Source organism: Rutilus rutilus (genome assembly GCF_951802725.1).
Source record: "Rutilus rutilus genome assembly, chromosome: 3".
In the NCBI taxonomy this organism is placed as follows: Eukaryota; Metazoa; Chordata; class Actinopteri; order Cypriniformes; family Leuciscidae; genus Rutilus; species Rutilus rutilus.
In genome coordinates this window covers 39,761,488-39,779,234 of record NC_140211.1, presented here as the reverse complement: position 1 = coordinate 39,779,234, position 17,747 = coordinate 39,761,488, and the positions used below count along the sequence as shown (strand labels likewise).

The following is a 17,747-nucleotide window of genomic DNA, read 5'->3' as shown; positions in this document are numbered from 1 at the left end:
CAGTCACTTTTTTTCCCACATTGAGGAATTAAATGGATAGTTTACTTAAAAATGACAATTTGTTTTTTCCTCACCCTAATATGTTCCAAACCTGTATGAGTTTCTTTCTTCGGTTGAGCAAAAAAGAAAATACTACGGAAATCAATAGCTACCGTCAACTGTCTGGTTATACATTCTTCAAATATATTATTTTGTGTTCAACGGAAGAAAGAAACTCATACAGGTTTGGAACAACATGAGACTGAGAGTGAGCAAATGATGACAAAATTTAGATTTTTGGGTGAAGTATCCCTTTAATGAGTGATTCAGTGAAGGATTACAGTTTTAGATCTCAGGTGTTACAAGTGGAAGTGGGTCTTGGTTTTGATGAACAAAGTTAGTCTGCTCTTATCTGGGTTTCTACCTATGCATGTGGGGAAAGATTAATCACCCAAAAAAAGCAAAAGCACAACACCCACATACACTGCTCATCACTGACAATTGACATGGAAAACTTGTAAATTAGGCAATCAGTGAATGAATAATAAATGCCTATTTCAAATTTTTTTGTGATTTTCCAGATTTGATTTCAGTTCAGTATGATTACATCCATATTCATGTTCCTGTGTAGGAGAACTATGAGTGCCAGAAACAGATCCTGCTCTTCCTCCATCCTCCAAGCATGCAGTTCATCATCCTTTACCAGACAGCCTTCTCGTGTGTTGATCGTAGATGCATCGCCGCCCTGGTGGTCAGAGACATGCACTGTTCTGTGTCAGGCCCTGCAAGATTTCTTTTTTCTGGCCAGTAGTCTGGCAGGACCTGTTCGTGTGCCACTGCTTAGCGTGTTTGCCATCAGTGTACAGCTGGAGTGCCTTCTACCCTTTGTGGTGAGGACGAGTAGCCTATGTGTGTATTTGTATCCATGTTTGACTAGGTGCTATACAGTAGAAACTATGTGTTTAATAGACAAATAAAAGTATCTGTCTTCTAATGTCTTCCAACCTGTTCGTTCCTTCATCTCATTCTCTTCACCAGCAAGTTAAGGGAAATCTGACACGTCTGCTGTCCTGTGTAGAGGAGCTGCGTTCTCTGCCTCAGGAGGGCTGTGTTCGGCAACGGGGGGCACTCCTTAAACAGGCAGTGCTGGACAGCCTGCAGCAGTTTAAACAATACATGTGCCATACAGCTCATGGGGACATCAATAGCAACTGTGTGGAGGTGAGAACTTCCACCGCTAAAACTTAAATTGCTTTCAATTGTGTATCTGTAAGGAAAGCAACATTTTTTATTTCTTATTGAATATGGGGGAATCTCATGAAGAGGTCAATTTGGTCACATTTAACCCAAAAATCAGTAGATAAAAAGAAATGTATAAAGATCATAAAGTCTACAAATAGGACCCCTACATTTTTTGCATTGTAAGAGAGATTTTAAGGATAGTTAAGCTATTGTTATCTCCTAGTTTTTAGCACTGTAATGTAACATTGAAAAATGTTAAGTATAAAAAATATATATATTGCAATACACAATATTTTTAATACACAAATATAATACATATTTCATAGGGCCCTGTGTATTACTATAATGAAAACCATTAAAAAATTACAATACCTAATGCATGACAGACACTAATGAAAATTGGGGGGTGAAATGTGCTCGGCTGTCCTCAAAATAATGTCACAATAATGGGTTCTTTTGATTTTCACCCATGAATGCCTTAATCTCCTATACAGTAATCAGTCTTGCTGCCCTGGTTACTTATCTTTCAAATCAACATTCACTGCCCTTCGATCTACGCATCTGCTTCCTGGCTTCATTTTAGAGTAATTCACCCCGCTGCTTTGTTTAAACCTCACATAACAAGTAAAGAAATTGTCTCGTCTGTATTGGGCCTCTTCAAAGCACAGGCATTCACATTCAGATTTTCTACCAATGAATCCAAAGCTCATTTTCCCTCTACTATTAGCCTTGAATGAAGATGTTGGCGCACTGACACAGACCACATGGCCCTCAGCAGCCACTCTCCTCTCAGCAGGCTCCATTAAAACCCAGCACTAATGCCCCACCACAGGAAGCACAGCAGAGGACAAGTGCATTTAATCAGATTATACAGAATATTTTTTGTGCCCTAAATGGGATTATATGGTGTATATGGACTTGGTCTCACTTTGCGGTGACACAACAGAGCTATTGTAATTATGCCAGAGATGGCTATCATAAGATGAGAGAAATGACAGTAGCTTTGATGTATGCGATTGTAGCACTCTCTTTGTGACTCTCTCTGTTCAAATATGCAACAGATCATGGAGCAATGATTTGTACAAGCTGTTTGGCACAGGGCACAGCTTTGATGACTGATTTATTTGTATCCTTAAATATGTTATATGGTCTCATACTCTACACACAATTAAACCTCAGAGAAGATGTTTTTGTGCTGTGTAGTTTGTGAGAGTTATTTCCCTCACATTCTGAGTTGGAATGTATATCAACAAGAGAGACAGCTAATGGCCACAATCAGCTTTCATCCGTGCGATCGTAAAAACAGGGCCATTGGCTTTGTAGCCTTTTGGGTACACTGTGTGAGTATTGTTTGGAAATGTCAGCAGAAATTTGGCATGACTTGCGATTTACAGAGAAACAAATTTAGCATATTTTCTCAAAATTGCCTTGTGTTGGCTATTTAAATCTTGAATCCATTTACCAAAAATTGGGTTGATAAAGTGAATTATGACATGCCTGCTTAGCTGAGTTTTGGAGTTTTGGCTTATTAACTGCATTCTAACTGAAGAATTTACATTTTTCTAGGTGACTGTATTAACCTGTCAGTCAGGACAGATAGTCCTCAAACAGCTGGAGCAGGGTCTGAAAAACTCTGATCTGATGAGTCTGCGCAGGCTTCTGGTGGTCCACATCACATTACAGCAGAGTCTCTCAGACAGATCTCTAGCCTGTAGCCTTGAGACTCCATCTTCAGAAGATGACCAGGAAGGTAGGAGGACATATTTAGTCATAACATATTCTTAGTCAGTGAGAAAGTAGGTGAGCATTGGCCTTTATACTCATCAAATATGGTCATTATGTTCTACAACATCTGGCAACCATTGGATTAACCAAGAGGTCAACAGGCAAACAGACATTTTTAATACTTTCAGTATTAAGAAAAAAAAATCTCAATTTAAAAGGGGTTTTGGGTGATGCTTTGTACTGTGTGCACGTTTCTGCCAAATCTCTGAGCCCTCTCTTGTTTTCTGCATAATTACTTTTAATTAAGGTTTTGCAGTCGACAGTCTCAGGATTTCATACCACAGACTGTGTAAAATGAGATTCCCAGGGTGAAAGAGCAAACCAGACATCAATTCAAAATACAGTGCCAAACATTCAAGTCTCTGCGTGATCTGATAGGTAGTAATTTAGAAATCAAGGGAGGGCCGGTTAAGATGATCCAAATATAGGCGATGATAGGGCAAGTTTATGTCTGCACATTTATAAACAACATGAAATTATATCTTTGCTTAAGATTAAGAAAGAATCTCTCTTTCTCCTCTTCTTTAAAGTAAATCGACTAGTAAGTGAGTTGCCTGAATGACTTGTTGACCAGTTGGTTTTAAAGAACGATTGTCCTTATCTGATTTACATTTAGTTTTTCCAAATAGTACTTTATAATGTATTGGTTTAATTTAATCACTTCTAAAATCTGGGTGGCACATGGGGTGGGCAATATAGCCTCAAAATAATATCACAATATTTCAAGAATATTTGTGATAATAATATTTATGAAAATATATATATTTTTTATTTAGAAAATGTTCTTATTACATTTATCTCACCTAAATGTTTGCTCACTCATTGCGTCTTTACAATGGGGTAATTTTGTTGTTAAGAGTTTACACAACACAAGGAAGCTTGATTTCAGTATTTGAAATAAATTGAAAAAAGTAGCAAAAATGTATACAAAATAATAAAGATACAAATAAAGAGAAACGGTTTTGGGTAGGTCTAATACTAGTATTCTGAAATACTACGTAAACTGAATAAAGTAATCAAATGTAAAATAACACTGATAGTCTTTTAGTCTTGAGCCCTGACTAAATTAAATACATATTCTGCTATCTTTTGTTATTTTGCCGACAACATTAATGACAGACATTGTGTTACACTTAACATTCAAATTAAATTAAAATGTAACAAAAATGAACAGGAATGCTTTATCACAGCTTAATCCATCTGAATCTCATCTAATTTTAAGCTCTTATTTTAGCTTTCTGACTAATTTTTGCTGTGTGTTAATAGCCCTACCAGTTCATTTGTGTGTGTATAATTGTGAATGTGTGTGTGTGTGTGAGTGGGTGTGTACACAAACAATGTAGTCAATGCTTGAGTTCATGTGTAGAGCCCCTGGTGATACTTCAAGCACAGTTTTATGTTGTGTCGAGCCTTCTTACTGTTTTAAAAATAGCGATTTTGATGCTATCATAGTAGTGCCCCATGCCCTCCCATTCAAAAGGCATTTTGACCTAAAACGAAAATACGGTCGAAATCTTAAAAGTGCCGTTTTCATTCTAATTATACCTTTACACGAAAGTTTGACTCGGGTAGATTAACAAAAAAAGCCTAGGTTAAATTTTGCCGAGAGTTACCCTTGAATATGGCACAGCCCAACCTAAGATATTTTTCGCTAGCCACCACTGGCATTGACTATGTACAGCGGAACAAGCTGTAAGCTGTCAGTCAGTAACTTGTGTGCCTGTGATGCGCAGTGGTTGCTCTAATGGTTTGTCAGAGCTGCACGCTTTTATTGATTTGCGCAGTTTAATTCTCACACTTTAATAGTATGTATAACTCCTACCTTAAAGGTGCAGTAGGTGATTCTCTGCAGAAACATTTTTTGTTATGCTGGTTGAAAGTCTCCTCATATCCTGATAGCAATCACTCTGTTTAGTGGTCTAAATGTATTTTTATAAATATATGTCATCTGTGGAAGGCGTAGGACCATATAATGTTCGTTCAATCGTTGCGTTCGGTCCGAACGGGCATACGTTCCCTGTCGGTCAATGTGTGTTTGCATACCACTGCACAGGCTGTTCACGCAGACATAATAAGTCATCAGCGCGTTCACATACGCTGTGCAGACAGAGTGAGAATGGCAGGCAAGCAGTAACAACAGCCAGACTCTCATCGTGGAACCCCTGGCATGCAAGAAATATTATAAATAAGTTTTGCTAGTTAAACAAACTGAAAACTTGCTGCATCTAATTCCATTTTTAAGAATTTGTTTACGGTTTGGTATTGTAGTACTGTTACTAACTGTACAATAAAGTTTCCTCACCGGTGAATGACACATGATGTATTGCAGTAATGTTGTCTCCGGTCTTCTGGGCTGTGCTCATTCATTCTTTCAGGAGGTGTGGCTTTGGACGGCGATTTGCGGGGACGGGACGTACGCTTTTAGTGCTATCAGGCTAAAGTTAGCATTTTCCCAGATGTCCAACTGCACCTTTAATATAACAAGCTGTGTTACTATGAGGAATGATTACCTCAAAATGTAGATCTGTATGCAGGTACGAGGTACTTTATCTGAATGAAATACAGTGGGGAGAACAAGTATTTGATACACTGCCGATTTTTCAGGTTTTCCTACTTACAAAGCATGTAGAAGTCTGTATTCTACAGACAGATAATTTTTATCATAGGCACACTTCAACTGTGAGAGACGGAATCTAAAATCCAGAAAATCACATTGTATGATTTTTAAATAATTAATTTGCATTTTATTGCATGACATAAGTATTTGATCACCTACCAACCAGTAAGAATTCCGGCTCTCACAGACCTGTTAGTTTTTCTTTAAGAAATATATGTATGAGAGAAATATATGAAATTTATTATATTATATAAATATGATATTATATGTATCATTGGGGTGAAATGTATGTTTTTGTTTTTTTTGTCAGTTTTGTTACCTGACTCATGTGGAAGGGAAGGCAGAACGTACTCGGTTACTTACGTAACCTCGGTTCCCTGAGAGATAAGGGAACAAGTATTGCGTTGCAAAAGCTATGAGAAAACTCATTTTCTCGAGAAAATAACGGCCATGGTGTGTAAAGGCCCTTGCACACTGAGTCCGAAATTCGTGTCCGAAATTTTCGCACGTTAAAAAATAAATACGACCTCACGTTATGTCAATCACGCTTGTACACTGCCTCCGAAACTTTCGTCCGTCAAAAAAAAAAATTCTAATCAGGTTCGATTTTCTGCGTTTTTCGCATCTGTAGAATGGTGAATTGACCCTTCACTAAGCCACGCCCGAAAACCGCCACTGGCCAATCGTGGCTTAGCAACCGTAACTAGGCGCGGGAGGTCTGGCAAGCTTTCGAGCGAGGGAAACATGCCCATGCGTTATGCGTATGGATTGTGCAAATCTGATACCCGGTATCCTAAAAGTTTGGACGGGGTGGTGGATTTTGTTCCCTTCCCGAAACCTAAAACCCAAGGGGAGAAATGCCGGGCGTCATCTTTATTTATATAGCGTTTTTAACAATGTAGATTGTTCCAAAGCAGCTTTACATTGATAATAGGAAATTAAAAGTAAAGTGTTTTGGCTTTATAGCAGCTCTAGAATAAAGTTATTGTCCAGCTCGTGGATCAAGCAGTGTGATTAAAGGCAAGACGGAGGCTCACTGACATAACTTAACGTTACTTAAAAATATATTTCAGCATTTTGTTAATCGACGGCTAAACTAGTACCCCAATCCGATCGCGACTCTCCCGGTGTTAGTTCTAGTATAAGTAAAAAGTAGTTAGTAAAAGGAGGGAACATCAGGGGGCTTGCCGGAGATCTCCAAGGAAAAGGTTGGTATGCAAACTTAATCAGTTCATAACAGTAACGTTAGTCACTTATGTGACCCACGACGTGTGAGCAGTAGCCTGGCGCACTAAAAATATAAGCGGGAGAATGTTATCATTGCAAAGTGGTCAGGCTAATGTCTTGTGTTTATTCCACAATACTTATGGATAAGCTGTTTGATTTATAAATATTAGATTTTCAAATTTCACTCACCCTGCTGTGCATGCACATAGCTGTTCCTCAATTTGTGTGTTTCCCATTTGAATGGTCAGCGTATGAGGCGCTGCTGCTTGCGCTGGGACCTAACGATCTAGGCTTTAGCTTCAATTTTGATGAAATTATTCTCTAATCGTTTGCATATTATGTCGTGGATATATCCCTCGAATGCATACTGCAGTCCCTTTTGTCTTGCTCTCTCAGATTTTCACCTGTTCGCCAAAAATGACTAATTATCTCCTTGGGAATGTCTGAAACCGGTGCATACATACTGTAATAGACGTGCCAGGCGCAAAAGCTTGACAGGCGTAGCAACAGTAACTAAGGAGGGCGGGGCTTAGCGAAGGGTCAATTGAATGGTGTTTTGACAATTCAGAGCCACCGAATCACGAAAGCGAAAAAACGCATGCGATAATTTCGGACTCAGTGTGCAAGGGCCTTAAAGCAGAAGCAGCCTGGCCAGCGGCGGAGTATGCGATCCGCAAGTGCTGAAGACGTTCTGTTTGGCTTATGGGTGTGCGGCCTTTGCTCGCCTTTGCTCTCCAACTGCCAGCAAAAGGGCGATGGATACAACTGGGCGGCGACCGCTTCTTCCAGTGGCGGGAGCTTCACATATCCTTTCTCCTCAGCGCCGACAACAGATGAGAGCGCTAAGAGGCAGACGAGCGTGTGCGTGCTGAAAAGGGCGCGCTGAATATTTCATATTTTGGTATGAAAATTCACCCGCCAATGTGGCGGGTAGCCTTTCGAGATTTACTCGCCAAACTGAAAATCTACCCGCATTTGGCACTTGGCGGGTGTTAATTTCGGACCCTGCCTGTACACACACTCAATCAAACAGACTCCAACCTCTCCACAATGGCCAAGACCAGGAAGCTGTGTAAGGACATCAGGGATAAAATTGTAGACCTGCACAAGGCTGGGATGGGCTACAGGACAATAGGCAAGCAGCTTGGTGAGAAGGCAACAACTGTTGGCGCAATTAATAGAAAATGGAAGAAGTTCAAGATGACGGTCAATCTCCCTCGGTCTGGGGCACCATGCAAGATCTCACCTCGTGGGGCATCAATGATCATGAGGAAGGTGAGGGATCAGCCCAGAACTACACGGCAGGACCTGGTCAATGACCTGAAGAGAGCTGGGACCACAGTCTCAAAGAAAACCATTAGTAACACACTACTCCGTCATGGATTAAAATCCTGCAGCACACGCAAGGTCCCCCTGCTCAAGCCAGCGCATGTCCAGGCCCGTCTGAAGTTTGCCAATGACCATCTGGATGATCCAGAGGAGGAATGGGAGAAGGTCATGTGGTCTGATGAGACAAAAATAGAGCTTTTTGGTCTAAACTCCACTCGCTGTGTTTGGGGGAAGAAAAGGATGAGTACAACCCCAAGAACACCATCCCAACCGTGAAGCATGGAGGTGGAAACATCATTCTTTGGGGATGCTTTTCTGCAAAGGGGACAGGACGACTGCACCGTATTGAGGGGAGGATGGATGGGGCCATGTATCGTGAGATTTTGGCCAACAACCTCCTTCCCTCAGTAAGAACATTGAAGATGGGTCGTGGCTGGGTCTTCCAGCATGACAACGACCCGAAACACACAGCCAGGGCAACTAAGGAGTGGCTCTGTAAGAAGCATCTCAAGGTCCTGGAGTGGCCTAGCCATTCTCCAGACCTGAACCCAATAGAAAATCTTTGGAGGGAGCTGAAAGTCCGTATTGCCCAGCGACAGCCCCGAAACCTGAAGGATCTGGAGAAGGTCTGTATGGAGGAGTGGGCCAAAATCCCTGCTGCAGTGTGTGCAAACCTGGTCAAGAACTACAACGTATGATCTCTGTAATTGCAAACAAAGGTTTCTGTACCAAATATTAAGTTCTGCTTTTCTGATGTATCAAATACTTATGTCATGCAATAAAATGCTAATTAATTACTTAAAAATCATACAATGTGATTTTCTGGATTTTTGTTTTAGATTCCGTCACTCATAGAGTACCTATGATAAATAGATGATTAGCTCATAGAGTAACCTATTATCACAGAGTACCTATGATAAAAATTACAGACTTCTACATGCTTTGTAAGTTGGAAAACCTGTAAAATCGGCAGTGTATCAAATACTTGTTCTCCCCACTGTACATACATCTCTCTCACTTTTTCTCAAGTGCCAGCTATTAACCCTCAGCTTGCCAGTGTTGGCAAGCGTGCCATAGGTTGCTGACCCCTGCTCTAGCGCATCTCCTAATCGACATCAGCTGAGTCAGACGACGTCTTGCCCCCTATGAACACTATCACTTGGGAATAAGGTCTCTAGTGTTCCACTAACCTGCTGCGGAGCAGCAAACAGACAACAAAACAATGCATTTGAAATGCATTAATCACGGCAAGGAGGACCTCATGTCAATCACAGAGAATCCCCACAACAAAAAGAGTACAACATGGTGCATGGCAAAGGTCACATTATTTATTGCATAATTTTTTTCTAATGTGATTGGTTATTCATATTTGTAATTCAGCAAACCCTTCTCTGTTACTAGGTTAAAACAAATATGGATTTCTTGATTACTTCAGCTTGTTACTCAAGTCATGATGTTATATATTTAGACAGACATCTAGTCTTGTCCATCTGCATCCGTTATTTCAACACACACATTGTCGGGGACACTTAGTTTTCAAAAGCATATAAATGTTAATCCTGCAAGAAAAAGGAATGTTAGTTATGATTAATTCAGCTGAAGATTAGCTGATAGACTGTCAATTCATTAAATGATCAGCTGTTTTCCCACAGAAGCAGTTTATTCAGTGTAGTGAAGCCTCTCCTCCATTGACATCCATTTAACAAAAACGGCCTCTGGTCTCCTTCCCTGCGCACTACATAGCTTTACACTTTTTTTTGTTTTCTTTTTTTTTGCTAACCTTGGAGGCTTGTCTTAAAGGTGCTTTGTTACTAGTAATCCTGAAGACCTTAATTAGCTTTTTCAGGTGTGTTTGATTAGGGTTGGAGCTAAACTCTGCAGGAAAGTGGGGCTGAATCCGAAATTGCCCCCTATACCCTTAAATAGGGCATTATTTGAAGGGGCTGCCATTTGTTGTGGTGTCCGAAACCATAGTGGACATTTACAGAGTGCACTCATTCTATCCCACATTGCACTGCAATAACGAGTGTACAGCAGATATACACTCAACGTCTGTTCGAACGGCTCGTTTTCATTCACTCCTTTAAGTGAACCATATTAGTGGATTAACATAGGGAATAGTGATTGAGGGTTTATGAGGCGATTTTGGGATTCAGCCTGGATCTCAAGGGCCAGAGTTGCCCACCCCTGTTCTATGTAGTCACAGACGGTTCACTAATCTGACTGGGCTGTTGTAGTCCGACAGATATGTCTAGTAAAGGGAAGTTTGAGGTCATGGAGTCCATTGTGTTTTGCTGGATCAAGTCCATACCAGCTTTATTATTGATTGAGAGCAGCTAATGGGATAAGAACCTTATGTCAGTTCAGCCATACACACACATATGCTGAAACACTGACTCTGTTTTGATATAGCTGCCCCACAAACTTAGGTGTGAGCAGCTAGACCGACATTGAGGTCTAGCGTCCCTCCCTGTCTGACATCCTGTTTTTAACTATCAACGGACAAACTCGAGTGTAAGAAGGACCTCAGAATTAACATTTTGACACTGTGTGCCTGCGGAAGGACATAAGACTGTGTTTGTGTGTGTGAGAGAGAAAGATACTGTACAGTTGGCTGAGATTGTTTCTGTTTGTATCTTGGTCATGGTCTGTATAAAGTGAACTTATTCAGACCACTTAATTTATTGGAATTGATTTGATTGCTTGAAATTAAATTGATTTGCCATTTTTTGTCAATGTTGACACAGGGCTTCAGACTAACTTTTCCACTGGTTGCACTGGTGCTACCAACTTTCTCAGTTGGTCGCACCAGCACACGATTTGGTCGCACCATGTTGGTTTTTTTACAACATGGAATTAATCAATGCATGCTGATGAATAGTTGTCCTAATCTGCGTACCCTAGTTTTGCACTGATGTAAAAAGACTGACAGTGACACAAGACCTCATGTTGGCAAAATGTTTTAATCTTTTAAATGAAAACCATTAAAAATAACTATCAAAAAAACACCACGTATGTTTTTTAATGTTTGATTGTATTTTATTTAGTACTGTCAATCGATTAAAACAATTAACTAGCCTATTCGCGATTAATCACACTTAACATTAAAGTTTTTAATATATTTTTATATTGTAATAATTTCACATTTAATCTCCAAATTAATGTAGAAACAACATAAAGTATATTTTAAATATTTGATCTATTAGGTAGGAAATATACATAAATTGAATAAAGTTATCAAACACCTCTCAGTCTTCACTGTAATTTTCTCTGACTTTTTTCTTTGATTTGATTTTTTTACATTAATGTATCACAGAAGCGGGTTTATTAGGATGCTGTCGCTTTAAGATCTGATGCATACAATGCGGATCTGGATCTGACAAGCATCCGATGTTGTCACATCTCTTTGCGTTCATTTAACACTTTTTAACTAATTTAATACTGTGCTTACGAGGATACTCGACAAAGTGAACATTTTGGCATACTTTTGTGTGTTTTTGTCCGTGCGTGAAAGAGAACTCAATGTGGCTGCGCGCTGTCTGAAGCGGCATTCTGTGCGCATGAGTCCTGTGTGTGTGTGTTTTGTGTTGTGTGTATCACACAGAGAGGAGATTTACAGACAGCGCGCCGCCAGTACAGATTTCAGTTCTTATTTTTGCGTTTTATCGCGCTTGAATTGTTTATTAGCACTTGAATGAATGATAGCGTGATAAAATACTATAATGGAGCAGCCAATGGATGAAAGAAAAAATCTGATGCTGCATTAATTGCGTTAAATATTTTTAACGCGTTTAACTGAAAAAAAAATGAATCGCATGCGTTAACGTGTTCATTTTGACAGCCCTAATTTTTGTAAAATCAAACAGAAACGTAATATGTATTTGTTATATTCCTTTGCTCACTTGGTTCCTCCCTGTCCGCACCTGTGCTCTCGTCATCAGTTGTGTCTGAGGCTGTATGCTGGCTCGTTGGCTTGTAATTCCCATAGGGTAATTCCTGAATTCCTAATTGGCGCGTTTCACCATCCGTGTGCAATGCGCGTGACGTGTACGTTCGTTAATAAATAAACTGCAAGCGTCTTGCGGAAGAACATTGTAGCCAGAGCTACTTCTCTCCGTTAATGTCTATGGCGAGTCACGCAGGCACTGGGCAACTCCGCAGCAGAGCTGACCCCGGGATAAAATAGTCAGAGTATAAACACTTATTATAGGCGTACCGTAGTGATTCAGGATAAGTCAAAAACACGGTTTGGAAAATGGATTCGTGATGTACTCGTTCATTTTGAACATAAGTTACGGACTGCAGCAACTGCTGATACAACAGTGTTCTGTTGCGCTTGCGTGAATTTAACTGAGTAGTACATGACCATGCACTCGCACAAATGCGACCACATAAAATTTTAACTCGCACATTCTCAAAAAATGGTCGCAGTCTGGAACCCTGTGACAGGAAAGGGGCATTTGAACTCAAATATATTTTTGGTCCTGTTTAATCGCTGTCAGTGTGAATACTTGCGATCATCTGTGACATCAAAGTAAACACGACTTCCCGTACAAGAAAAAATTTAGGATGTTACTTGATTTTGTCCATCGGGAATTGATTGGATCGATGGATCATTGTCGTTTGCTAATTTCTGTGTCTGATTTGTGAGTGACAGGTTGATGGAGGGGAGGGATTATTGCCTAGTTTTTTGCGATAGTGTTATCAAGAAAAAGATGTCATTGCGAGGTGGAGGGGAAGTCAATGTTTTTAATTCAGTTCGCCTGCCCATTTAGTCGTAATAGTTAATGGTAAACAAACTTGGCTTGCTGTCCTCGAAGGAGGCTCGAACCCAAGGTTCGGCTTGAGATCCGAGCTAAACCCCCTATAACAGTTCTGCGCAGAGGAAGAATAAGAGAAATAGAGAGATGCCGGAAGAATTGTTGCTGGGACGACGCGGTGACTGCTGCTTACTGTATATACGCTCGTAATGATGATTGACAGGACTGAATGTTTAGGCTCCTCCCCAACCTACGCTTGGAACTACATTTAAATTTAATGAGGGCACATCAAATAAAATAAAAATAATAATGACGTGCAGTTCCCTAATAAATCATTTATAATAAACACGGCAACATTCCATCAAAAAATAAGAAATCAATTTTGATTTCATGGTAACTAAGAATACATGTTTATTTCCAATTTTTATATATGTTATATATTTTAATAACTTATATATCAGTTTTCAAATTCTTCATTCAAAATGTTCAGATGATGAATGAATCTAGAGCCATCTTTTTTCTGGTTCATACATTCACTATGCACTAGCCTACATAGTAAAACCACACAGCTCATTACATGAGGAACCAGGGAATGAAAACAAGTTTGCGAATTCAGACACTTATTAGACACTGAGACACTTTGGAGGTGACACATAAACATCTTTGTTTCACACAAGCATATATTAATTTTGTCTTATATATTTGTGTCTGTTTTAGGCTGTTTTTCGTTATTGTGACAGAATAACCTCTCAGGTTCATGGTTGTTTGTCATGTTTCATTTTTGTGTTCATACTTTGTAATTATTTAAGTTACAAGCCTAAACTCCTCTGCACCATTTCCATATTGAATTATGGTTAAAGGAATATATCAAAATAAGAGCAGTTCCTTTCTCAATTCACTCTCACTGCATGGACAAGAATATCATGAACATTCTGCCCAGCATGTCTTTACGGGTTTGGAATAACATCAGGGCGAATAAATGATGACAGTATTTTTCATTTCCAATATATAGATGGAAAAATTTGTGGGATGAAAAACCATCTGTGCAGCACTCCACCAAATAAATCTCAGTGGCTAAATGGAGGCCACTCCTGTGTAAAATTCATACGAAAACCCTTTTCTTTTGATTGGAAAAAACCAGCTACCTCTCATCACCAGGCTAACACATAAAGTAGGACACCATAATAACCATACTTATAGTAAAGCATCATCGTGTATTATTATTTTTTTAAGGTAAAACTTACCATATGCATATATTACTTGTATTGCATGCACTCCTTAAAGGGATAGTTCACTCAAAAATGAAAATTCTGTGATCATTTACTTACCCTTATGTTGTTCCAAACCTGTATGGGTTTCTTTCTTCCGCTAAACACAAAAGAAGATATTTTGAAGAATCTAGGTAACCAGACAGTTGACGGTAGCCACTGACTTCCTTACAATTTTTTTTCCTACTATGGAAGTCAATGGCTACCGTCAACTGTTTGATTACCAACATTCTTCAAAATATCTTCTTTTTAGTTCAACAGAAGAACAAAAAACAAAAAACGTTAGGAATAAAATAAGGGTGAGTAAATGGCAGATTTTTCATTTTTGGGTGAACTAACCCTTTAACCCCATTACATATTTTGACGAGCGTAGTGTTGACATTACCTAGAAGTTAGGGTGGGCCATGCCAAAGGACTTGGAAGAGAAGATTACTCTGGAAGTTTGGATAACAATACTTGCATTTTTCCCATGACAGATGCTGCATATAAATCTCAGTTCATCAACCCTGAGTAAATCAACCCTGTTTTTTTTTTATACTGGCCTGTGCTGGAGAACTGTAGCTATTGTTGCTGTTATCATGACGAATGCTCTCGTAACCACAATCTGGAGTCTTTTTGCAGTATGTGGTTAAACTCTTGAGCTGAAGAGATTTCAATTGCTCTCTCCAGTGACTACATTACCATAACATTAAAGTTTATGTATATTCAATGAACACACTCTGAGACTGTTGGAGCCACTGGATACTTGACCTCTGATTTTATGGTACAGCAGTTTAAGTGAATAATCTGCAAAAAGTGGAATGCATCTTTAATGCATAACAAATATGCTACAGTATGGCTGGTGTAATGCTTTATCTTTTTCCAATTTTAAAAAGAAACAAAATAGATCAGGGAGTCTTAGAAAGGCACTTTCTGTTACATCACTTCAAAGCTGGTCTTTGAGAGCTGTGGTGCAGTGGACTGTGCACACATGCTCAGTTTTTTCTTGTGCAAATATTTTGTGATGGTCTTTTTCCCAGCTGCCATATTAATCTTTAGCAGGCCAGGTAGGCATTTATTTCTGTGGTATATTCTCCAGATATAAACAGAAAATGCAGGATTATTATCAGAATATATATTACCGGTATTATCAAGCATATGTTATCAACTCCACTTTACTAGGTTAAAATAAGTTCAGTGCAGCATTGCAGGATTTCTCATTTGTAAGTATGGTTTGATTGATAGCAAAATTTTGGCTTTAGTATGTTACTAAGCTCTAGTACTGTAACTTTTAATGTAGGCAACAAATAAACCGCCTTAGAGGACTGTTGACATGAAACTGAAAATGTTATTAACAACCCTGCATAAAACCTCACCATTAAACATATAGGCTGCTTCAACTTCCAAACAAGATATTGTGGGTGAACATTTTTTAGATGAACTGTTTCTTTAAAACATCATGTGGAGTTTCTGTGTATTTTGTTTTATCTGTACTCGAAGTAATGCCATATTTTCAGTGAGTTGAAGGCAAGATATTGTTTGTTTTCTGGCATTTCTATCACTTACTTGGCTTGTTGCATGTCATACTGTCTAAATGCTGAACTGTCATCAGGTACCAAAATGTGTTCAGTTCCGGTATTAAACCGTTTACCGTGCAAACCTAGTCCAAAAAATACGATTTTATATTTCTTTTACATATGGAAAAGACAATGTTTTTCACTTTGTTGAAGTCATGGTTTCACCACTTTCTAGCTAGAAGATACAACATGTCTAGACTGTCTCGGTGTCTGTCTCTATCTCCCCCTAAACTTTTTCATCTCAACTACTCTTTTTCTCATATATTCCTTGCCTCTTTTTCTCCCCCTCTCAGTCTGCAACCCTGTTTTTATTCATTTCAGAAGTGACAGATTTAGCGATGTGGTTTGGGAGAGTCATGGGAGCAGAAGGGTCCTGCCGTACCACCCATGCCCATCTCTCTTTCTCCAACTCACCCCTCCTTTGGGTCTGTAGTGTTGCCATGGTAATTGCATGGCGTGATTAGGGTAACATGCTGATGTGAAAAGCAGGACTTATGTTAATGTCACTCAGGCTGTTGTTTGGTAAGATAAAGTGTGAGTGGGTGTGAGTGTGTGGAATTTTGGGATATATTGCCAGTTGTTAGGAAGCTCACAGCAAAATAGGTCTGTAGATTAGCCCCATGTGGCTGGACTGGCCTCGACAACAGACAGAATTAATCTTTTTTTATTTATTTGTGAATTGTGCTGAAAGGCTTTGCTCTCTGTGTGTGCACCAACCATCTGTTACCATTGCACATTTTCTCATTTTCAGTTTCATCTTGTGCATTTTCAATTATGCTAACTCATTCATCACGCCACAGCGAAATATTCATAGTCTAGCAATTCATAATCTCTTTTCTTACACTTACATTTATTCATTTAGGAGATACTTTTATCCAAAGTGACTGCAAATAAGCAATACAACAAAGCGATTCATCTTAAAGAGGCAGTAACTTGAGAGGTCCATTAGAATTCAAAAGTTCCTCTTACAAAAAATAGGTAGGAAAAATTCCCCTTAACTGATTTTGTGGCCCTCTCTGATCGTACCACTAGGTTCTAAAACACACAAGAAGAAAGTAGTATATTCAGCATGGATGCATTAAATTGATCAAAAGTGACAGTAAAGTCATTTATAATGTCAAACAAGGTGTCTATTTGAAATAAATATTGTTGAAGAATCCTGAAAAAAATGTATCATGGTTTGATCCTTGAAATCATTCTGAAGAATTATGTGACACTGAATACTGGAGTAATGACTGCTGAAAATTCATCGTTGCATTAAAAAATAAATGCAGCCTAAGGGACTTCTTTCAAAAACATTACCAACAGTAGTGAAATTAAGGCTGCGTACATTTTCTTAGTGTGCATGTACACCTAACATCTCTAGATCTTGAGTATACTGCATAGCAGAGGTGGGACAAAGTCATTGTTATGCAAGTCACAAGTAAGTCTCAAGTCTTTGCCCTCAAGTCCCGAGTCAAGTCGAGTCAAAGATGAGGCAAGTCCCGAGTCAAGTCAAAAGTCAAAGCCAACAAGTCTCAAGTCGAGTCCAAAGTCCTACCATTTTAGTTTCGAGTCATTTCAAGTCCTCTTACCACAGAAATAAAATTTATACAAATCATGTACGTCTGTAAGATTTGTATTTATTTAAACCTCTTTTTATACTTTGATTTATAATCAAATACAGTAAAAAACAGAATTTTATTTTCACAAAAAATGCTATTTCAACAGCATATTGCACTAGAACAATGCACAGCATGCAGCTTCAGTCCTGTATTGTATTAACCTCATATTGCAAAACAGTTTAACTTTCAAATAGACATGGGTCGTTTTAGCCTAAACCTTTTTAAACATGTCATCAATAAAATCCTCACTCCTCAAAATTATCACTTCTGAAAAACTGGACCAACCTGATAATATAATTGGAATGCGTGTTGCAGTGCGTATGCGGTGCAAGACCAGCACGCGCAATAGTGCTTTCACATATGCTGTGTTTGCAGTGCGT

The 17,747-nt window shown here is 39.1% G+C and overlaps 1 protein-coding gene across 1 annotated transcript in view; it reads left to right on the top strand.

The window, feature by feature from the left end:
• Positions 1-617: 617 nt before the first annotated feature.
• m1ap (meiosis 1 associated protein) overlaps positions 618-17,747 on the top strand; it is a gene marked incomplete at its 5' end in the record, with an annotated part of 63,061 nt that continues 45,931 nt past the window's right edge. Inside the window, 3 exons of the mRNA XM_084405403.1 lie at positions 618-869; positions 1,018-1,200; positions 2,788-2,971. Of these exons, the coding sequence (XP_084261529.1) occupies positions 618-869; positions 1,018-1,200; positions 2,788-2,971 (619 nt within the window). The remainder of the gene's footprint in view (positions 870-1,017; positions 1,201-2,787; positions 2,972-17,747) is intronic.